The following is a 23,251-nucleotide window of genomic DNA, read 5'->3' as shown; positions in this document are numbered from 1 at the left end:
GAGTGACCTTATAGATAATTGTATGGGGTAGTCATTAGAAAATTATGTTAAACGCTATTATTGCACACAGGGTGAGTCCATGCAACTGATTGTGTGACTTGTTAAGCACAGTTTTACTCCTAAATGTATTTAGGCATGCCATAACAAAAGGGTTGAAAACGTATTAACTTAAGACATTTCAGTTTTTAATTTTTAATTTATTATAAACATTTCTAAAAACTTAATCCCACTTTGACATTATGGGATATTTTGTGTAGATCAGTGACACAAAATCTCAATTTAAACCATTTTAATTTAAAATTCAGGCTGTAACACAACAAAATGTAAAAAAAGCCAAGGGGTGTGAATACTTTCTGAAGGCACTGTACACATCATTGGGTAAGACTAGAGATCAACCAGACAGTTGGGTAAGACTAGAGATCAACCAGACAGATCAAGATTGCGTTTATAGTTTCATACTCTCATTCTCAAAGATTGAAACGTGAATACCGATATGTGTAGGCTACGGTTGACTATTCTATCTCCGGTGGTGCGTAATTTACGCAGTTTATAATGGCGTCTGTGCAAGAGATGCGCCCCGGTCTTGAAAAATGAAGCGGAGAAGAAGTCTGTTGTAGAAATTGATAGCCTTTTACACGGGTTCCCTCAGTGGGCTGCGACCTTCTTCCTGAGATTCTGGTTCACTTTTTATTTTTTTACCACAACATGATGAAGATCAAATCGAATCAAACGCGGACATATGACGGGGATGGCTACAAGAAACGCGCCGCCTGTCTGTGCTTCAAGAACGAGAGTGAGGAGGAGGTAAATCCGAGGCTAGGGGTGTGGAGGTGGAACGGGCCTTTTGAGGAAACAGGTTGCCAGCCGGTAGTCTGGTGGGGTAGCTATTTCGAATGTAAAGAATAGGGTAGTTGTCAGCGAAAGCATATGCCTATTTGGTGGCGAGAAGGCATACATTGAATTGATGGCAACAACATCACCTGCGGTTACCATGTTGTAAATGGAGAGAAAAAAAACGTACAATTCTCAAACGGACATTAACCTTAATTGTAGACGCCTAGGTTGAATAGATTAGAATAGATTAAAATACAATAACTTTATTTTCCCAGAATAACGTTATTTTCCCAAAGTTGCCAAGTGAGTTTATTATGCAATGCAGAGTCTGTTAGCTCTGGGCCATTGCAATATATATATATATATATATGGTGCATTCGGAAAGTATTCAGACCCGTTGACTTTGTCCACATTTTGTTACGTTACAGCCTTATTCTAAAATGGATTAAACAAAAAAAATCCCTCATCAATATCCCATAATGACAAAGCAACAACAGGTTTTTAGATTTTTTTAAATATATATTGCCTCCTAATATTGTACAATCTGTGTGTGGCTTCATTGGCCTGGGCTGTTGCTTGTTTGAATTCAAGACCAGATTGATCTCAATTTGTCAGTGTCAGAGTAGCCACTCATTTTGGTAATTTGTGTGGGATTTTAAAAATATTGAGTTAATGTCTTCTGTCATGTAAAAGACGCATGAAATGCGTTTTTAAAAGGTCATTTTTTTTCTATTTAAAAAAAACAAAGCCCCAGGGTTTATGATTTCTTAATCTGACCCTGCCTACAGGTGTTGTTGGTGAGTAGTAGCCGGACTCAAGACAAGTGGATTGTCCCTGGTGGAGGGATGGAGCCGGAGGAAGAGCCCAATGTGGCTGCTGTTCGAGAGGTGTATGAAGAGGTAGGTTGAATTACTTGTCAACTTCATTTGTGCATTCAGAGTTTTTATTATGCAAGGAGCTCATTGAAAGTATCGTTTCACTTCTGCACAGGTGCCCTTTTAAATGGTTTGTAAAGGGTAAATGCCTGTATAGATTGGTATAGACTGGTAATTACACACTTATAACGTGTTTATTAATCAATAATCTGATCTGATTTCCCCCAAAATACTTGATGTCCCTGAGCATAATTTTGTTAAAGAAAGGTTACTCTCATGCTAAAGTGTTGCCTAAAGTTCTTAGAGGGTATATAAGGTATTTGAACTGAAGCTAACCTTTTCTGTTGAACAAATGGGATAATTACATATTTTTACATTTACATTTTAGTAATTTAGACACTGTTAGATGCTCTTATACAGAGCAATTTACAGTTAGTGCGTTCATCTTAAGATAGCTAGGTGGGACAACCACATATCTCAGTAAGTACATTTTTCTTCAATAAAGTAGCTATCAGCAAAGGCAGTGCTATTAGGGGTGGGGGGGAAGTCAAGTGTGAGTGTTAGTTCACAAAATACAATTATTTTGTTTTTGGGGGGGCGAGGGGGGGTGCTGTGGGATTATTTAAGATACTCTTTAAAGAGGTAGGGTTTCAGATCTTCCAGTCTTTTAAGTTTATTGGTTTTCTGTTAACTGTATTCAGCTTCGTTTGTGAGTTCCTTGTGATCAATGTTGAGCTCATTTGTTAATGAAACACAATATGATGTATTGTTGTCTTGGCCAAATGTTCTTGAAGGGTTTTGTTGATGTACTAATTTTACACCAGTTGACTTAGCAGCCCTTATTTCATCTCTGAAAAAGCTAAATGTTTGTCTATGGAAGCTATGCACTAAATGGGTTGAGGAGCCTCTTGATTGAGAGTCCATGTTTATAAATTGAGTAAAACTGTAACCTTAAGAAGAAAGTACTGCAATGACACCATGTTAATAGGAGCTGATCCCTCCCTCTCCTCCATGACTTTACCCCCACCATGTGACTGAAAATGGCAGCAATTCTCAAAACCCCCAGGTCTCATCGTGTGAAAATGCGAAAACATCGCAGTGTCCTGCTTTTACTAAGAATCGTTATTCAAGGTTTCATCTGCTGTTTCATTTCCACTGAACATGTTGTCTTTCCAGGCTGGTGTCAAGGGGACATTGGGGCGACTACTAGGGATTTTCGAGGTGAGCTGAAAAAGTTTGTGTTTTTCCATGTCTTTGTGTTGCTTGTCTTTAAACTTGGGGTGGGAAGGACTGCTAGTTTATTTCCACTGTTTGCCTCCTAACCTTGAGCACTAAGAATTTTTCTTGATTTCCTCTTTCTCAGAACACAGACAGGAAGCACAGAACATATGTCTATGTCCTAATCGTTACAGAGATGTTAGAAGACTGGGAGGACTCGGTGAATATTGGTACGTTAAATATTGGTACGTTGTTACTAGTTGTTTGTGGTGTTTGTGAAAGCTGTGATGACTGGAAATCTATTTTGTTATGCGTGATCAAATTGATCAATCGGCAACAGATTGACCAGCTGATCCTCTAAACCAATAGATGCTGCAACTACTACTACTACTGCTACTACTACTACTATTACTACTACTACTACTACCACTACTACTATTACTACTACTACTACTACTACTACTATTGTAGATCCTTCATAGGCATTTCATTCCTGAGTTAATCTAGACTAAACCTGTTTTTCTGACTCCACTCTGCTCGTTATCCCTCTGTTGACAGGGAGAAAAAGGGAATGGTTTAAGACAGATGATGCCAGCGGAGTGCTGCAGTGCCACAAGCCTGTGCAGGCCTCGTACTTTGAGGCCCTACAACAGAGCTGCCTGAGCAGCAACATGATGCCCCTGGTGACCACGATAGGGGGAGGAGAGCACTCTCCTACCTACAACATCAACCATAACTCTAGATCGAGTATAAGATAACTAAAACACATAAACTCCTGGAGACTTCTCCACATCTTTTACCCGCTTCCTTTTCTTACTTAATCCTGCTCCTCCTACTACTGCTTATTTTTTAAACTTCAAAATATCAACAGAAATGTTTGCCATGCCAGCCTTTTTTGTGGTGCCAGAGTGGAGGTACAGACTTGAAGTGTTGGGTGAAGAAGATATAATACTTTGTAATTTGAATGTTTTTTTCTTGCTTTTTATGAATAATTGCATGAGATGTTCCCAAACTCTTCCTCCTTTTCCTCTTTACCTCGGTCCCTCATTCCGCTCTGTCATAAATGTGAGGTTTGTTGAATGCAACTCTCTGCTGTGGTGATGTAAAGTATTGGTATGCTATGTGTTTACCGAAGAAGACAGGCTTTTAAGGATCTTGTCATGGTTTGCTAACACTTTACTTGAAGTTGCAACAACCCTTTATATGTCAGTCATAAGAATGACATAACCTCTCACCATGTACGGTGACAGATCATTAGTCTAAGAGTTAAGAGTTATACAGTATGACAGTCTTTTTCAGCATGACATTTTCTGTAGTTTATTTTTTTTTCATATCTTTCCTAATCGTCTAACAATGCATTTATTTGGTTAATGGTTAGATGGGCTTGTTGGAAAGGTTCCTGTTTTGTATGCGTGGTAAAGATACATGGGTGTGTCTTGTGTGATGCAATCTGTAGGAATGGAATTATCTGGTACAAAACAGGCTCCTTTTGTCTTACATTGTGAAGATAGCACAAGCTTTGATGATTTGAGTGAGAAGCTTTGATAAGGGGGCTGACAAAAAAAAAACACTCCTATAGTAGCTTTGGCTTTTGTTATCACACTAGGGAACATCTAACCAGAAAATTGAAATGTAAATAATCTGCTGTCTCACGTCTTATTGTCAGTCTATTTCAGTCTAGACTATGAAGATAATATATTGATTGGTTTTATAATTAAATGACCGGAAAGACAGAGAATTATGCATGTTATCTGATCCTCAGGGGAAAGGAACAAGAACCCAGACTAGCTTTTGGTGCAGGAGACGTGCTCTTGCAGAGTTTTTTAATCAGGTTGTGCATCAGGAGGTAGGGAGTAATGTCATTAGGTGTTGTTTATTGTGCTTGAATAGTAAGGCTATTTTAAAATGGCACTTGGAAGATTATGCCACTGCTGGATAACGTGTGTGTCATACTCTGGACCCCACTCAAATTGATGTCTTCATGGTTTCCACTTGATAATTCTATATCCATTTACTTAGTTGTTTATATTCATATTTATTTTCTAATGGTATGATGGTGATTGATTGCAGATGACGGACGTTTTTCAGTCTGTACTAATAACCTCTCAGTGTGTGTATTGATGTGTTTAAGGTGAGGGCTGTTGATTGATTGGTGTGTGTGATGCAGGAAGGAAGAGATGTTGCACAACAGGAGATGCAACGCCAAGGTAAATCACCTGCACGTTTGGTGAGGACAAATTTACACTCATGTGAATCCATAAATTCTGAATTGTATTCCTAACAAATGTTTACATTGTGATATAATTCTGCATTTTCCCTTAAATGAACACTGGACTTTTCTTGTTTTTATGTTAGCTAGATTTGTTTTGTTAGGTTTTTGTTGTTTCTTGAAAGGCACTTTTAAATAGGTATTAATATATTATTTGTCTACTGTAGGTATGTTCATCATTGGTTGTTCAAATTTATAATTTTAAATCAATCAAATGGCATTCATCTGATGAATGGATGGATGCTGATGAAAGTCTCAGAACCATAGTGATTCTGGCCCTGTCAAGACTTGTGAACAAGAATAACTGGGATTGGTAGATATGTTAATGTTCTATAGTCTATGTATGCACGCATGACTGTTAGTCGCTTTGGATAAAAGCGTCTGCTAAATGGCATATTATTATGTCAATGCAGAGACCAACTCTCCACTACTGGCTCTGGAGTTTGGTACTGTTGTTTGCTTGTCTCCCTGGCCTACAAAAATGTATGTGTTGATTCTACTTCACACAGTACTTTGCCCTGATGGGCTAGTAGGTATGTGCCAATTTCAATAATGAAGTTTTATAAAATCTTGTTTCAGGCCCCCAACACTCCCAAGAATGTAAGTTGTCCTTTTGTGAGAAACTGACTGTTTCTGGCAGAACTGGCAGAACAGCTTGCTCAACTGAGCATCATTTAGGCAAGTATGTGGGCACAAAGAATGAGAATATTATATTCTTGCTGAGTTGGATTGGGCCAAATGTACCCGTTGACCCAACTGATCTAGCACAAAGAGCTGTTCAGTTAGTTCTCAGCCTCACTCCGTTCGTCTCCTCTGCCAATGTTTTGAAGTTTTACACAACAGCCTAGTCCTAACCTTGAAATGGCCCTAGACCTGTGGTATCTTGGGCCCTCAGTTGGCTAGGTTTGGCTAGTTAGATGGATGCATTGAATTTCATTTTTAGCTGTTTATGCAACATTTATGTACTAGTAACTGCCTTGTGAGGTTTTTTGGTTTACCTTTCCTCTTTTTTACGTGGAACCTGAACATAAGGAATATGTGGCGTTTTCTTTTGCATGTGAACTGAATTTTTATTTTGCTCTTGACTACTTTCCTATGGCACATGTAAAAATAGAAAATGTTAGGCCTACTCATGGTAAACCTAAGATAGTCATACAATATTGCACCAGGCCGTAATGACTGTTATAATTACATACATGGCTTTATTTCTCACTATATGGCCAGTAGGGATTTGCAATTTCATTATTATCCTCAGTATGCCCCATGTTGTTTGTCTGTGAGGCCTGGGGTGTGTTCAGTTTGCTTTAACGTTTGCATGACGGTTTGTACTGAACGACACGTTTCCCCCAGAACGGTGTGCACAGTTCAACAGCCTTTGAGGTACGTTTGCTCCCATTTGGTGGGTGTGGCCTGATCTAAAGTGGGTGTGACCATCTGAAATTGTAAAAAACTCATGATGCACACCATATGATAACATCCAGCTGGGCCACCATAATGTGTTTTTCAACTGGTCATTCAGTACAGTAGTTTCCATTGAATTCAACATTGCACACCGTTCTTTCATACTGGACCCAACCATGTCATCATGAGATTTTGTGATGGCTGGATGGTGCCATCTAGTGGTGATGGGCCATCTAACCAGGTGATTGCAGTTATGGGTAAAATGTTCCTGATGACTTCAGTTTACTGGTAAGTATAATGGTCTTAACAGGATATAAAGCAAATCCAATGATGAAATATGCATCTTTCGTGATGACTGATGTTCACTGAAAAATGGTCAGATCCAAATCATTACATGCAATGGTCCAATCAGGGGCAATTCAACTACACATATCACTGATTTCTTCTTCAATGGGGAATTACAGAACAAAGTGTGAGAAGACTGAAGATTGTCAAACAATTGTGCCAATTAATAAAACACCAGTATTTCAGTGTTCTCTATTCTTTGTATTTTCTTGTTGACTCCAGTTGGAGAAATGTGTTCATCGTCAACTCCTCTAGATTAAAAATGTAAAGTTTAGTCTCATTACCACCTACAAATTCAAGCGTATCACAGGAGGCTGCTGGGGGAGGACGACTCATAATAATTGCCAGAACAGAGCGAATGGAATGGCATCAAACACATGGATACCATGTGTTTGATGCATTCGATACCATTCCATTACCACAAGCCTGTCTTCCCCAGTTAAGGTGCCACCATCCTCCTGTGAAGTGTATATATATATTATGATCATTGGACATCCAATGCAATTAGAAATTCATGACACATTGAGATTACAGCAATCTCCTTTTATTATACTGTACAAGAACAGAGTCAGTGCTTTACTCCTGTGGTGGTTGCTGTCCTCTGCCACGTCCAAAACCGCCTCTCTGCAACACACAATACAAGTTGGTACATTTTCAATCCTTGAAGATCTCAAGTGACAATTGGCCATTAAGCTACAATAAGGCATGACACCAATCATTGACTTTAAATCCTTGGAAGTCTTTACTTACGAATTGGAACTCAGTAGCTGCACCAGCGCCTGCTTCAGCCTTCTTGTCTGCGCCAGCTAAAAGGACAGAAAGTATGATCATCAGACAAGTAGAGATTTAGGTCATTTACATTCAGTTTACCATTTGCTGCAACGCCATATCAGCCACCATGGCAAATAAAATATTAGCATTGGCTCAGTTTTTCCATATTGGTGCATCCTTATTGAACGTAACTTGGGTACTCACGTGGTGCAGCAGAACGTCTGTAGTTGTCTCGGTCTCCTCCTTCACGGTTAAACCTGGCTGGCCGCTCACCTCTCTCACCCTCCATACCTGAAACAAAGGACATGTTTTACACCACTCATCTCATCTGCACACTAGTATAACACCTGCAACATTCACCACTCTATACATCCATGAAGGGAACCTGCTGACTGACTACAGGAAACAGTAAACCCCGGATTACTAATGGAAGTACAATTCTAAATCACAGAAATAGAATGAATAGAGCGGACATGATCCCCAATTCTACATGAGACAATCATATCTGTTCTACATAATATATTTATATCTGAACTTTGAACCCCCCTGAATAGGCCCCAGGTGAAACAGACACGGTCATGATATGCAGCCTACCTTTAGGCCTGGGCCGGGCGGTCTCAGGGCGCATCTGTCGACGCAGAGTGGCGGGAACAATCTCTGGGGGCAGATGCAGGAAGTCCCTCAGGTACTGGATGCCCTCATTGGTCAGGTACCAGTAGAAGTGGCGCCAGGCAAATTGCTCCTTCACGTACCCAGTTGACTTCAGAGACTGTTGAGGGAGGGTCACAGTCAGACAAGGGCCACAGTTCAACTACCAGTTTGTGTGTGTCCAAGACAAATTTCCCTTTTGGGACAATAAAGTTGATCCCATCTTATTCTCTAGTTTCATTCTCCATCATGTAACACTATATGAGGCAACAGAAGAAAGTACAAAATCTAACCTGCATGGCCTTCATTACGTGAAGGTTGGGCACATTCTTATCGGCCAGCTCCGGGTGCTTAGCCAGATGCACATCCTTTTTGGCCACCATCACCCCCTCCTTGAAGAGGAGCTCGTAGATGGCTATACGATTCTTCTTGGGCATCAGCATCTGGGGGGGCGGAAAAAAACATGGCAGTCACCTGTTGAACATGCTATGCTCATGTTACATGCTAGTAAGGTCAACATGCATCAGCTGTGCTGTTGAGACCTCCATGAAGTGTAATAAGATAATGGTCATACGGCAGCGAATGCTACGTTCACGTGCTAGTCGGAACTCTGAAATTTTCCCATTGGTTCCTGCATGAATGCCCCCCCACCCCCACCCTCGAGCGCGACATCTTCATGCTTGTGTGACACTTTTGAATGTGGGTCAAAAAGGGAATACAAAATATTATCTGAGTTTTTTCGCCCCGGCCTACCGGAGTCCTCCTTGCTAGCTATCAAATCTATTTTTATTGGTCACATACACATATTTAGCAGATGTTATTGCAGGTCTAGCGAAATGCTTGTGTTCCTAGCTCCAACAGTGCAGTAGTATCTAACAATTCACAACAATACACACAAATCTAAAAGTAAAATAATGTTATTAAGAAATATATAAATATTAGGACGAGCAATGTCGGCGTGGCATTGACTAGAATACAGTAGATACATATTAAATGAATAAAATAGTATGTAGACATTCTTAAAGTGACCAGTGTTCCATTCTTAATGTGACCAGTGATTCCATGTCTATGTCCATTGGGCAGCAGCCTCTAAGGTGCAGGGTTCAGTAACCGGGTGGTAGCCGGTTAGTGACAGTGACTAAGTTCAGGGCAGGGTACTGGGTCAAGGCCGGCTAGTGATGGCTATTTAAAAGTCTGATGGCCTTGAGATAGAAGCTGTTTGTCAGTCTCTCGGTCCCAGCTTTGATGCACCTGTACTGACCTCGCCTTCTGGATGACAGCGGGGTGAACAGGCCGTGGCTTGGGTGAATGATGTCCTTGATGATCTTTTAGGCCTTCCTGTGCCCCCGGTGATGCGTTGGGCAGACCACACCACCTTCTGGAGAGCCCTGCGGTTGCGGGCGGTGCAGTTGCGTACCAGGCGGTGATACAGCCCGCTCTCAATGGTGCATCTGTAAAAGTTTGTGAGGGTCTTAGGGGCCAAGCCACATTTCTTCAGCCTCCTGAAGTTACTGTTGCGCCTTCTCCACTGTGGTCCCGTTGATGTGGATGGGGGCGTCCTCCCTCTGCTGTCTCCTGAAGTCCACGATCAGCTCCTTCGTTTTGTTGACGTTGAGGTTATTTTCCTGGCACCATTCCACCAGGGCCCTCACCTCCTCCCTGTAGGCTGTCTCATCATTGTTGGTAATCAGGCCTACTACTGTTGTGTCGTCTGCAAACTTGATGATTGAGTTGGAGGCGTGCGTGGCCATGCATTCATGGGTGAACAGGGAGTACAAGAGGGGGCTGAGCACGCACCCTTGTGGGGCACCTGTGTTGAGGATCAGCGTAGTGGAGGGGTTGTTTCCTACCTTCACCACCTGGGGGCGGCCCGTCAGGAAGTCCAGGACCCAGTTGCACAGGGCGGGGTTCAGACCCAGGGCCCCAAGCTTAATGATGAGCTTGGAGGGTACTATGGTATTGAAGGCTGAGCTGTAGTCAATGAACAGCATTCTTACATAGGTATTCCTCTTGTCCAGATGGGATAGGGAAGTGTGCAGTGCCATGGCGATTGCATAGTCTGTGGATCTATTGGGGCGGTATGCAAATTGAAGTGGGTCTAGTGTGTCAGGTAAGGTGGAGGTGATATGATCCTTAACTAGCCTCTCAAAGCACTTCATGATGACAGAAGTGAGTGCTACGGGGTGATAGTCATTTAGTTCAGTTACCTTTGCTCTCTTGGGTACAGGAACAATGGTGGACATCTTGAAGCAAGTGGGGACAGCAGACTGGGATAAGGAGCGATTTAATATGTCCGTAAACACTCCATCCAGCTTGTCTGCACATGTTCTGAGGACACGGCTAGGGATGCCGTCTGGACCGGCAGCCTTCCGTGATTGTCTGGAGTCCCTGCCACATACGTCTCGTGTCAGAGCCGTTGAACTGCGACTCCACTTGGTCTCTGTACTGATGTTTTGCCTGTTTGATTGCCATACGGCGAGCATAACTGCTCAATTTGTATTCAACCATATTCCCAGTCACCTTGCCATGGTTAAATGCGTTGGTTCGCGCTTTCAGTTTTGCGTGGGAGAAACACCTGTAGACAGTGTCCTTCGCTCCCGCCTGCCGAACACCTGCCCTCACCATCGTTAACAAAACTGTGGGAAAACAGTGCCTGACAGGCTGGGGCGAAGGACACTGTCTACCGGTCGCCCTCAGGGCAACACTGTGTCCTAGCTTGCTAGTTAGCACACAGTGTTGCCCCCACCTTCAGCCAGCTGTGTACCGGAGAAAACCTGTGCTCGACAGGCGGGGGTGAAGAACACTGTCTACCGGTCATCCACGCCTCCCACTAGCACAGGAGACGGGAGGCTAGGGCGAAACCACATATAGAACAATGAGCCATATATTTCCCCAGATGTATAAATGTGAAGCATCAGGTTGGAGTTTCCACTCACTACCAAATATGGTGATGAGAGGAAGCCCAGTGGCCAGCAGTGGGATTTTTTTTCTCATTGATGAAACATTTGATTTCCGAACAGTTTTCTGTTTCCAAAACTTGAATCTGTAACAAACAGTGGACTGCGTTTTGTAGCCTTTACCCTTTGTGTTGTTTAGGAGTGCAAGGGCTAATTCAGTTATTGCACACGCACACTTCAGAGAGGCGATCCCTAACTGAAAGATGCAAATAAATCCTAGACCGCGCCAATAGGATCTCACTAGCTCGTCCTTGGCTCTGCCCACCTCCTTGCTTGTTCTGCCCACTATGTTTAATTTGCTCCCATTGGAAAAGACAGGCTTGGTTAGTTGAAAAAATAATTGGGCGACACTGTGTGCTAGATAGCTTGCTAGTTATCTACCGCATGGTGTCACCCCCACCTGCAGTGTACCAGAGTCGTCCCTAGGACTAGCTGGTTAAGCTAGCACACGGTGTCCTTCGCTCCCGCCTGCCAAACACCTGCACTCGCAGTCGTCAACAGAACCGTGGAAAAGGTGGGGGCGAAGGACCTTGTCTACCGGTGTACGGCTAGCTAGCTACCGTTGTCGCCCCTTCTTCTGTGGGGTTTATCTGCGGCTGGCATCCACAGTTATTGTGCATTACCGCCACCTACTGTACTGGAACACCCCTGCCTCCCTCCTGTCCTACCATAAAAACAGACAAACATAAGTATAAAGAGGGGTTTCTGCAGATGCAGGAATGCTGCAATTGCACCCTTCTCAGAGTGCTGGCTGTATGTACTAGGTAACGTGCTGCGTTCAACCAGTTAGCAAGTCGGACATTTCCAAGTTTCCTAGTTCCTACCAGCACTTGAATGCGGCATTCCGCAACTGAACTGACCCACAGCGTGCATTAAAAGAGTACAAATGTCTGATTCTGGGTGTGTATCCGGAAATTCAAGACGTGTAAACTAACTTTATTTAAAAGCAAGCGCTAACTAGTTGGCAGCAAACATTTCTAGCTTGGGACAGTTAGCTAGCATCCAATAGACCACACAGAAGATACAACCCATATGGGAGAAAGGTTGAGGACTTGTCAGTCAGTGTATTACGTCAATTAGGCATAGTTAGCTAGCTAATTGGTGGTTACAGCTAGCTGCTACTTACTCACTTTGCTAACGTTACCCAACTGGTTAGCTAGCTAACGTTAGTTACTGCCTGGGTCCCTCGATAACAATGTTTGAAACATCGGACACAATGTTTAAGACATAAACCGGGATATAATAGAACGCTATAATTAGCTAGTTATAAAGCCGCCACAGAAATGCTACATCGTGTTATTGTATCAGTGGAGAACACAGGACAAGCTGGCGGCCGCCATAGTTATCAGTCGTGTAGCTAACGTTAGCTAGCAACCAGCTAGCATTCATAGAAAGACATTTAGGGCCAAAAAACAAGATTCAAGCATAAATAGACGTTAGACTATTTAGAGAAGCACAATTCAGACACGACTTTCATTTATGACAACACAATTTCGTACGATGTTCGCGATAATACAGGATATTCAAAGTAGGCCGCTTTTGTACCTTGACTCTTGTTTTGAGACCGGAGCCGGAGAGACCGACGCATGCGTATTGATGTGGTATCCAGCGCAGCCGTGAGAAATTAAAACATCCCTGATTATTCAACATTTATATGTTTTTGTGCGGGTGTGCGTATAGCATTTGGTTTGAATGTTACGGTTTTCTATAGTTTTACATTTATTTTTCAGGGTACATGGTTTTCTATATTTTTTTACATTTATTTTTCAGGGTATGGGAGTGAGGGATGCTGAGGGATGTGGTGACGTCACATAATCAGTATTATCAGCAGCACTCATGATGATTAGACTACAGTTCATAGGTTAATTATGTAATGTACTTTAAGATATTCGCAAAAAAATACTAACGTTCTGAGTGGACGTAAATACCAGCCTGTTTCAGCTTTTGCTAAGGCAATGATTTGCTATGGCTTTTATTTCCGACTGGCATCATCAGCCTAAAAGAGAGGATGGTCCCATCCCCTACAGGCCCTACCCCGGCCCTTACGCCTCGATCACACCGACAGTGTGATTGCATTTTGGTACACCAGAAGTACATTAATTTCCAATGGAACGCTGCGTTTGCCGGGCAGCATTGCGTTGCAGAGGCAGTTGCAGTGCTTTCTGTGTGATGCATATGTTGGATTTATCGAATGTATGCGTCAAACTGTATACATAGACGGAATACATGGTCCTCTGTATACATGGTCCTCTGTAGCTCAGCTGGTAGAGCACGGCGCTTGTAACGCCAAGGTAGTGGGTTCGATCCCCGGCACCAACCATACACCAAAAAAAATGCATGTTATTTCAAAGCTAAAGTGGATGTTTAAAAATAGCACTATTCCATCTAGTTGTGCTACGCCCATTGAGACATTTAAGTCATATTCAAGGAGTATTCAAAACATGTGTAATTACCAATATGTATCAGACTATCTTGATTGCACCCATGGGCCATAGCCTCGTAGCACTCTCAATTCATATCACACCATAGTTTACAATGTGCCGGTGTCGAAATAACTGTACGACCAAACTGTTTCCAACCCGTCCTATTATTTTAATGTCAGTACTCTGATGGTGGACAATATTGAAGTGTTTAATGAGACAAACGATTTTGTTGGACCATCCCCCAACGTGCGCGAGTGCTTTGCAGCTCCCCCTTGCTGCGTGCATCGTGATCTCGCAGATGCAGAGCCTCTTGCAAAAGAAGAAGGGTCACCTTCTGTCATTGCAAAAAGAGAACTGATAGAAATTCAGAAATATTTGGATAACACGCTAACACCCTGGTAAGTCAACCGTGCATGTTTGTCCCTTGTTGACGTTACATAGAGTCGATGATTAGATAAAGCTGTGTAGCTACTGGCAAAGGGAAACATAGGGATGAAGAAATCTCTCTCGCATGGTTCCCATCGTTTACATTAGTTTACCTGACCAACGTCAGATTGCAATCCAGTGTTTAAAAAAATAATCTCTTAACGACATATTCTTCATAATTATGAAACGCATATTCGAATGCATTGTTATTAAATGGTCAAGATCTTGATCTAGCCTATCTTATCCCAGGTATGTTGTTGTGTTGTAGAGGGTATAATGTTGCAGTCTTATGTTTTTACTTGTCATCTGGAAAATGTGGTTTGCTTTGTATCTTATTTGGCAATTGTCTTATTGCTTTTGTCTACGTGAATTATATTTTTTTATTCCATGATGTTCTACGACAGATGATGTTTTCCACCCTGCAGATGTTTTCCTCTTTGATCACATACTGATATTAAGTTAGCTAGATTGACTGGTTAAACCTGAGTTTTGACCTTATACAGGCTGACGTTATATGCTCGTGTTTTCCTTGCCAAATTGAAGCATTATGGCTAAGCCTTTTCTGGGGGTAATTATAACAATGTAGTTTAACCTGTGTATGAATAGATCGAATAAAATTAATTTCGGATAAAGTACTGCAGGCTATCGGCCGCAGATGCTATCACCACACGTCCTTTTGGGTGGCCAAGGTTGTGAGATAGCCGTTTATGCCCCCATCCTAGCACGAACAGTGAGATAAACAAGACCATGGAGGTAGCCTGGACGAATAAACAAGGTCGCAATGATGCTTCTGAATACTATTTCATAAAGCAGTCGACCAACGACGAATAGTAGTCTATGTTTATTGTTCAGTAGGCTATCAGGTCTCCCATGTGCAACATTTGTACAACGTAATGCCAGAAAATCATGAGGCAGATTAAGGTATGGAATACTAATGAGGGCATTCCGGTCTGCCGTTATGTAATAGCCTGCCATAGCACAGTGAGGAACCATCGCTACTGTATATGAAAGCGTTATTGTTTTTCTCGGTGGAATCTCTGCTGCTCGCCTGTCACGAATCAACAATATTATTGCCATTAATGGAATTGTATTTCCTATCAAGTGTCTCAAGGAAATACACTATATATACATTACATTTTTAGTCATTTAGCAGACGCTCTTATCCAGAGCGACTTACAGTTAGTGAGTGCATACAAAAAAAATAAAAAATAAAGTAAAAATATATACAAAAGTTTGTGGACACCCCTTCAAATTAGTGGATTCGGCTATTTCAGCTACACTCGTTGCTGACAGATGTATAAAATCGAGCACACAGCCATGCAATCTCCATAGACAAACATTGGCAGGGGAATGGCCTTACTGAAGAGCTCAGTGACTTTCAACGTGCCACGGTCATAGGATGCCACCTTTCCAACAAGTCAGTTCATCAAATTTCTGCCCTGCTTGAGCTGCCCACGTCAACTGTAAGTGCTGTTATTGTGAAGTGGAAATGTCTAGGAGCAACAACAGCTCAGCTGCGAAGTGGTAGGCCACGCAAGCTCACAGAACTGGGCCGACAAGTGCTGAAGCGCGTAACGCATCTGTCCTTGGTTACAACACTCACTACCGAGTTCCAAACTGCCTGTGGAAGCAACATCAGCAAAATAACTGTTAGTCGAGCACTTCATGAAATAGGTTTCTATGGCTGAGCAGCCGCACACAAGCCTAAGATCACCATGCGCAATGCCAAGCGTTGGCTGGAGTGGTGTAAAGCTCGCCGCCATTGGACTCTGGAGCAGTGGAAATGCATTCTGATTCACGCTTCATGCTTCTGGCAGTCCAACGGACTAATCTGGGTTTGGGGGATGCCAGGAGAACCCTACCTGCACCAATGCATAGTGCCAACTGTAAAGTTTGGTGGAGGAGGATTAATGGTCTGGGGCTGTTTTTCATGATTCGGGCTAGGCCCCTTAGTTCCAGTGAAGGGAAATCTTAACGCTACAGCATACAATGACATTCTAGACGATTATGTGCTTCCAACTTTGTGGCAACAGTTTGGGGAAGGCCCTTTCCTGTTTCAGCATGACAATGTCCCCAGGCAGAACTTGACTGACCTGCACAGAGCCCTGACCTCAACCCCATCGAACACCTTTGGGATGAATCGGAACGCCGACCGCAAACCAGGCCTAATCGCCCAACATCAATGCCCGACCTCACTAATGCTCTTGTGGCTGAATGGAAGCAAGTCCCTGCAGCAATGTTCCAACATCTAGTGGAAAGCCTTCCATGAAGAGTGGAGGCTGTTATAGCAGCAAAGGGGGGACCAACGCCATATTAATGGCCATGATCTTGGAATGAGATGTTCGACGAGCAGGTGTCCACATACTTTTGGTAATGTAGTGTATGTCTAAGTGCAGTCAAAACAGAAGATAGGCTGGTAGAATGCACGTCTAAACATTTATGCAGTTTGGGGATGTTTATATCATTAGTGATTCTTCTGCACCACTAGTTATGGCTGATGAAACAACCGGGGGACATGATGTTAGATCCTTATTCACAACGCAAGGTCTTGTAGGAGGTAGCCTGCAACTGAGAACTGGCTGTGTAAGGGGGTTGAATAAGGAGATGTCAGGCCCTTCAGAAAAACAGGTTGTTCATGCCTCCCTCATCAGGGTGTCAACACGGTCCACGAGGGGATCAACTGCCTCAGCATAGTTTATTGATGCAGAGGAAGGGAAGGTAGTCTATACGGCCGTTTGTTCTGTACGCTGTCACTTGGGTGGAGCTGTCCATGGTGCTGAGTTGAGCTCTGCCGTCAGTGGGTTGAACCGCACCGTCTGCAAGTCTGTCAGCAAAGGTGCTACTGAGTGAGCTTGTGATATGGCTCCAGAGGATAGAGATGATGCAGTAAGGGGCATAATCCAATTGTAGTGTGGCGTAAGGCGCTGTAAGGGTTTGCTTTTTATTAGTGGACTCCATGTACTTTCCTATCTTGGAGTCGAGTCTTTCAACAGGAACCGTTCAATATCAGTTGACTAAAAGGAATCTCTCTTGTTGACTCAAACTGAGTTTATACTTGGATTAATCTTCTCTTTATTAAGGTAGCCTAGCGGTTAGAGCGTTGGGCCAGTAACCGAAAGGTTGCTGGTTCGAATACTCGAGCTGACAAGGTGAAAAGTCTCTCGATGTGCCCTTGATCAAGGCACTTCACCTTCATTTGCTCCAGGGGCGCTGTACTACTATGGCTGATCCTGTAAAACAACACATTTCACTGCACCTATCCAGTGTATGTGAAATAAAATAAATCTTTAGTGACTATTTTTCTTCTCTGGCAACATTGCTAAAACACGCACTAACAAGTGCCCACACAATCTCTTTGAGGAAAAGCTAGTCTAAAGCTGGCGCCAACATTCAAAGAGGTCGTGCTGTGCATCCAAGTCTCTTGACATGAACTGTTTCCTGCCTTCACCCATTTGTTTGTTCTCCCGGACAATGTCAGTCTGTCACTGATCTTGGATTAGTTCAATTTCTTAGTGTCATGTCTGTGGGTCAGGATTTGCTCAAACTTTTCACCCCAACCCAAGCACTCTGTTCTGCCATGTCTGGTCTCTTGGCCCTCCCACCTCTTCAGGGGGTAAGCTCCCACTCAGCCCAGTCAAAGCTCTTCTCTGTCCTGGCACCCCAGTTGTGGAACGAGCTTCCCCCTGGCGCTAGGACAGCAGAGTTCCTGCCCATCTTCCGGAAAGATCTGAAACCCTACCTCTTTAAAGAGTATCTTAAATAATCCCACAGCACTTTGTTTCCGAGAACCTGTTGCAATGGATTTGTTTTGGTGTAATGACATAACTGAGATCAGAGAAGTGTGTGGTGGGCAATTAGTTAGAATTATAATGTCTGCACAATCCGTATGATCATTGCAGCCCAGTAGGCCCTTCTAACCTTTGCCTGTTTTCCCTAGCTCACATTGTTATCTACAGTAGCCTGTGTATGTGTGGGTTTTTTGTAGGTCTAATAACATGCTTCACTTGTCTTTGCTTCTCAGAATGGTTGTGGAAGCTGCTGCTGCTTACAGCCTAAGAGTTTGTTATTAGCATTTCATTATGATTTGCGCTCATGCAACTTACGGCTCTATCACATCATTGTGGTTATCATACAGAGAGTAATGGAATGCTCTCTAATTCTGCAGCCAGTGAATGGTCTGTCAGAGGGAAGGCAGTGGGAGGAGATTGCAAGCTTAATCACAACAGAGGAAGCTACCATAATGGAATAGGGCACTCTAGGTAGTTTGTTTTCCTCCTCCTCCTCTTCACTGTTCGTCAGTTTTTTAATACATGCTGAAACATAACTGAGGATTAACAGATGGAGCAATGCGGAACAGGCAGGGTCCGCTAGCACAGTAGACGGTGTCCTTCGACCCTACCTGTTTGGCACGGTTGTCTTTGGTACACATCAGGCAGGAGTTCGTGGTGACACTGTGTGTTAGCTCTCAAGCTAGCAGACGGTGCCGCTAACTAGCTAGTTAGCTAGCACACGGTGTCGCTCTAGCCTCCCATCTGCTGTGCTCACGGGAGTCGGGCACTAGGCTTGGGCGGTATACTGTATATACCCTATACCAGGGTATTTGGAAATAGCCACGGGATGGTTTTTCAATACCATTGAAACTATTTATTTGAAGTTTTTCCATACATTTTAATACTTGTAGCTACTTCTTAAGTAAATACCTGCAGTCAACTTGTGCAATAAGTTAGGCGATGAAGCAGATTGCGTTCTTCATTTCACCTGTCACATTATTTTACATTATGAAGCTTACAGTAGTTCCCCAGAACAGTTGAGCCAGTCACGTGTTTGTTTGTAAATAGCACAATGGGAGAAAGCGGGAGCAGGTGAGTCCAGCTGTGTATTGACAGGGGTCGCGTTTTATATTGAAAGTCATCAGTGTTTTTTTGCTTCAAAAGAGTGATCAGGGACGTGCAACTATAGTTTTCCTTCACAGAAAATACATTAGTGCAACACATTCGGCAGAAAATAGCTTAATTTTCATCAGATGACAACAGACGTGCAATGCAATTTGGCTGGCAGCCTCACAAGTAAATTAGCTTACAATGAAAAAGCAAGGTATTTTTTGCAAAAACGATGCATGGCCATCATATTTCTAATGTTTATCATAGAAAGAATGTAGCCAGCTACATTTCCTAATGTTTTAAAGTTAATCTAGCATTTTACCGGGAAAAGTAGGCTGGCTACACCCGAGAAATGTACCGGAGAAAAGTAGCTCCACATCAGTCAGAGCACTGTCTGCTGATAGAATGCCCATTCATGAATTCTCATCTGAGAGGAGAAGTGCAACTGAAGCACTAAATTAGTCTGATGCCTAGCAGAAATTACAATAAGAAGCATTTTACATCTGCTTTTACAAAACTCAGCAAGATGTTTCTTATGTGTTGTATCTTTTTTTCCTGTGTGAAAAATGCTGAATTCTGAATGAACACAACCCCTAAATGTAACTTGCTAGTTAATCTAAGTAAGTGGCTGAATTAATGAGGTGAATGGGGCATCATATTCTGTTAGCTTTCTGCCATGTTTGAGAAGTCAAAGCCATTTGGATGAGTTATTTGTACAGCTGCCACTATCTTGATTTCCTTGCGTTTTTTCTCCTCTCCCCTCTTCTCCAAGCTGAGCAGGCAGGCCCATTGCCCTAGCGATTCCACACAGACACAGTGTGTAGCCTACACATGCTGCTCTATAGCCAGCACTGTTCTTCCTTCAGACAAGCATCCGTCAAAACTTTGTTCATTGCACAATATCTGTCGTTCACATTCGCTTGTAAATGTCCAAACTCACAAACAAATGACGATCGGTAGCTCCTACCCATATATGTATAACTTTATGAGCTGGATTGCCTGTCTTTGCAATTTGTTTATTTTCGTTCGCGCTCAATAGCATATTTAGCAGTAGCCTCGCTATTACTTGTGCTAATTTCGTTAGCATTCTGGTAATAGACACCCAATGTTTTTTTGGGGCGCCCCCTTGTGTACTAAGCTGTTAATACCGTATATCCCGATATGAGAGAAGGACGGAATGATGATATGAAAATCTGGATACCGGCCAACCCTAGCAGACACGACCGGTAGACGGTGTCCTTTTCCCCCGCCTGTCGGGCACGGTTTTCTCCTAGCTAACTAGCAAGCTAGCACACGGTGTCGCCCCAGCCTCCCACCTGCCGTGTTAGGGCAACCAGTAGACAGTGTCCTTCGCCCCTGCCTGTCGGGCACTGTTTTCCCGCAGTTCTGTTAACAATGATGAGGGCAGGTGTTCGGTAGGCGGGAGCTAAGGACACTGTCTACCGCTAGCTAGCAGAGGGGGGGGGTGGTCATTAAGGAACAAAAAGGATGCTCGAGGGGGGCGTTCCATATGCAGGAATGCCCACATGCAGGAACAATTGCGGGCTGCAGTTGCACACTTTTGTGCAATTTGGCCAGCATGCGCGTCAAATATACAGCTTGTTGCATTGTGGCCATAGACATAGAAGGGTTTTGGAACCTCTTACCCTGGCAATTTGACTATTAAACTCATGGGTACACTAGCAATGGCTGACAGTTCTGACTTGAATAGGAACTGCCACCTATGGATTATATTTTTATGGTAGGTTGCGGCTGTCTGTTTGCCTTTTGCAAATTTCAAAATACAATCACGGGAAAAACGTACAGTTTGGAAAGCCTACTGCTGAAAAGAGGAGACTAATCTGTCTGTAGAACCAATATATACTTTTTTTCTCAACAACTCCCAATTTTTGGCAAACAGCAGCATTGTTTTTCATAGTAGCTCATCTTGAGATAGGCTATTGCCAATACACGCGCATCGCCTATGGCTTCATCTTCATCATTAGGTGAATCAGTGTGCCACTGGAACTGTTATTTAGTAGCCAAAATATATACAGTGCCTTTGGAAAATATTCAGACCCCTTGACTTTTTCCACATTTTGTTACGTTACAACCTTATTCTAAAATGGATTAAATAAATACAAATCCTCAGGAATCTACACACAATACCCCATAATGACAAAGAGAAAACAGGTTTTTAGATTTTTTTGCAAATGTATTAAAAATAAAAACAGAAATGCCTTATTTACATAAGTATTCAGACCGTTTGCTATGAGACTCGAAATTAAGCTCAGGTGCATCCTGTTTCCATTGATCATCCTTGAGATGTTTCTACAACTTGATTGGAGTCCACCTGTGGTAAATTAAATTGATTGGACGTGATTTGGAAAGGTACACACCTGTCTATATAAGGTCCCACAGCTGACAGTGCATGTCAGAGCAAAAACAAAGCCATGAGGTGGAAGGACTTCTCAGTAGAGTTCCGAGACAGGATTGTGTCAAGGCACAGATCTGGGGAAGTGTACCAAAACATTTCTGCAGCATTGAAGGTCCCCAAGAACACAGTGGCTTCCATCACTCTTAAATGGAAGAAGTTTGGAACTACCAAGACTCTTCCTAGAGCTGGCCGCCCGGCCAAACTGAGCAATCAGGGGAGAAGGGCCTTGGTCAGGGAGGTGACCTAGAACCCGATGGTCACTCTGACAGAGTTCTAGTTACAATGTGGAGATGGGAGAACCTTCCAGAAGGAAAACCGTCTCTGCAGCACTCCACCAATCAGGCCTTTATGGTAGAGTGGCCAGAAAGAAGCCACTCCTCAGGAAAAGGCACGTGACAGCCCGCTTGGAGTTTGCCAAAAGGCACCTAAAGACTCTCAGACCATGTGAAACAAGATTCTCTGGTCTAATGAAACCAAGATTGAACTCTTTGGCCTGAATGCCAAGCGTCACGTCTGGAGGAAACATGGCACCATCCCTACGGTGAAGCATGGTGGTGGCAGCATCATTCTGTGGGGGTGTTTTTCAGCAGCAGGGACTGGGAGACTAATTAGGATCGAGGCAAAGATAAACGGAGCAAAATACAGAGAGATCCTTGATGAAAACCTGCTCCAGAGTGCTCAGGATCTCAGACTGGTGCAAATGTTCACCTTCCAACAGGACAATGACCCTAAGCACACAGCCAAGACAACGTAGGTGTGGCTTCAGGACAAGTCTCTGAATGTCCTTGAGTGGCCCAGCCAGAGCCCGGACTTGAACCCGATCGAACATCTCTGGAGAGACATGAAAATTGCTGTGCAGCAATGCTCCCCATCCAACCTGACAGAGCTTGAGAGGATCTGCAGAGAAGAATGGGAGAAACTCCCCAAATAAAGGTGTGCCAAGCTTGTAGCGTCATCCCCAATAAGACTCAAGGCTGTAATCGCTGTGCTTCAACAAAGTATTGAGTAAAGGGTCTGAGTACTTATGTAAATGTGAAATTTGACTATGATAATGGCGCCAGAGGGGATGACTGCCGTTTTACGGGCTCCTAACCAACTGTGCTATTTTGTTTGTTTTTTCACGTTTTGTAACTTATTTTGTACATAATGTTGCTGCTACCATCTCTTATGACCAAAAGGAGCTTCTGGACATCAGAACAGCGATTACTCACCTCGAACTGGACAAATATTTTTTCTTTAACGAGTCTAATGCGAAGGATATACTGCTTTCTCGAGACCAGGCCCAATTCCCCGTCATTTGCGTGAAGAAAAGACGGAGAAAAAGGGGGGGAGGTCGGGCTGCCTTCTGAGAATTCGTAGGCGAGTGAGTAAACCTCCACTACCATCCGTACTATTAGCCAACGTGCAATCATTGGAAAATAAAATGGATGATCTACAATTTAAGACTATCCTACCAACGGGACATTAAAAACTGAAATATCTTATGTTTCAACGAGTCGTGGCTGAACGACGACACAGATAATATAGAGCTGGCTGGGTTTTCCGTGCATCGGCAGGACAGCAGCTGCGTCTGGTAAGACGAGGGGCAGGGGTGTGTGTCTATTTGTCAATAACAGCTGGTGCGCGATGTCGAATATTAAAGAAGTCTCGAGGTATTGCTCGCCTGAGGTAGAGTACCTTATGATAAGCTGTAGACTACACTATCTACCAAGAGAGTTCTCATCTATATTATTCGTAGCCGTCTATTTACCACCACAAACCGATGCTGGCACTAAGACCGCACATCCA

General features: G+C 43.2%; 3 protein-coding genes across 6 annotated transcripts in view; 2 read left to right on the top strand and 1 right to left on the bottom strand.

Moving 5' to 3' along the window:
- Positions 1-363: 363 nt before the first annotated feature.
- On the top strand, positions 364-7,127 carry LOC121545618 (diphosphoinositol polyphosphate phosphohydrolase 1). 2 transcript variants are annotated; one of them, XM_041856296.2, is made up of 5 exons: positions 364-804; positions 1,623-1,733; positions 2,886-2,930; positions 3,073-3,172; positions 3,486-7,127. In XM_041856296.2, exons 1-5 carry the CDS (start codon positions 706-708, stop codon positions 3,683-3,685), a joined length of 555 nt encoding a protein of 184 aa, XP_041712230.1. In that variant the 5' UTR covers positions 364-705; the 3' UTR covers positions 3,686-7,127. The 2 variants fall into 2 exon arrangements, with proteins under 2 accessions (XP_041712230.1, XP_041712231.1); XM_041856297.2 differs by having other exon boundaries at positions 366-804; positions 3,073-3,157.
- A 343-nt stretch (positions 7,128-7,470) lies between these two features.
- On the bottom strand, positions 7,471-12,965 carry LOC121545616 (40S ribosomal protein S10). Its single transcript, XM_041856294.2, has 6 exons — positions 12,864-12,965; positions 8,655-8,804; positions 8,308-8,482; positions 7,918-8,004; positions 7,693-7,748; positions 7,471-7,566 (listed from the first exon to the last, which is right to left on the bottom strand). Exons 2-6 carry the CDS (start codon positions 8,802-8,804, stop codon positions 7,519-7,521), a joined length of 516 nt encoding a protein of 171 aa, XP_041712228.2. The 5' UTR covers positions 12,864-12,965; the 3' UTR covers positions 7,471-7,518.
- A 1,047-nt stretch (positions 12,966-14,012) lies between these two features.
- The window catches only part of LOC121545612 (protein kinase C and casein kinase substrate in neurons protein 1), a 69,208-nt gene continuing 59,969 nt past the window's right edge, over positions 14,013-23,251 (top strand). For all 3 annotated transcript variants that reach the window (XM_041856288.1, XM_041856290.1, XM_041856286.1), the window contains exon 1: positions 14,013-14,139. The gene's annotated coding sequence lies outside the window, so the exon portion shown is untranslated. The remainder of the gene's footprint in view (positions 14,140-23,251) is intronic.

The sequence above is a fragment of the Coregonus clupeaformis genome, chromosome 30 (assembly GCF_020615455.1).
Source record: "Coregonus clupeaformis isolate EN_2021a chromosome 30, ASM2061545v1, whole genome shotgun sequence".
Taxonomy (NCBI): Eukaryota; Metazoa; Chordata; class Actinopteri; order Salmoniformes; family Salmonidae; genus Coregonus; species Coregonus clupeaformis.
The sequence above is the reverse complement of the archived record's forward strand: the minus strand, read 5'-3'. Positions and strand labels throughout refer to the sequence as shown.

Excerpts from the sequence above, each read along its gene's own strand:
- LOC121545616 (XM_041856294.2), bottom strand. The coding sequence starts at position 8,804 with ATGCTGATGCCCAAGAAGAATCGTATAGCCATCTACGAGCTCCTCTTC. Across the intron at positions 8,483-8,654 it reads ACGTAATGAAGGCCATGCAG|TCTCTGAAGTCAACTGGGTA; the intron begins GTTAGATTTTGT and ends CTCCCTCAACAG. Across the intron at positions 8,005-8,307 it reads CGCCCGGCCCAGGCCTAAAG|GTATGGAGGGTGAGAGAGGT; the intron begins GTAGGCTGCATA and ends CCTTTGTTTCAG.
- LOC121545618 (XM_041856296.2), top strand. The coding sequence starts at position 706 with ATGATGAAGATCAAATCGAATCAAACGCGGACATATGACGGGGATGGC. Across the intron at positions 805-1,622 it reads AGAACGAGAGTGAGGAGGAG|GTGTTGTTGGTGAGTAGTAG; the intron begins GTAAATCCGAGG and ends CCCTGCCTACAG. Across the intron at positions 3,173-3,485 it reads TATTGGTACGTTAAATATTG|GGAGAAAAAGGGAATGGTTT; the intron begins GTACGTTGTTAC and ends CTCTGTTGACAG.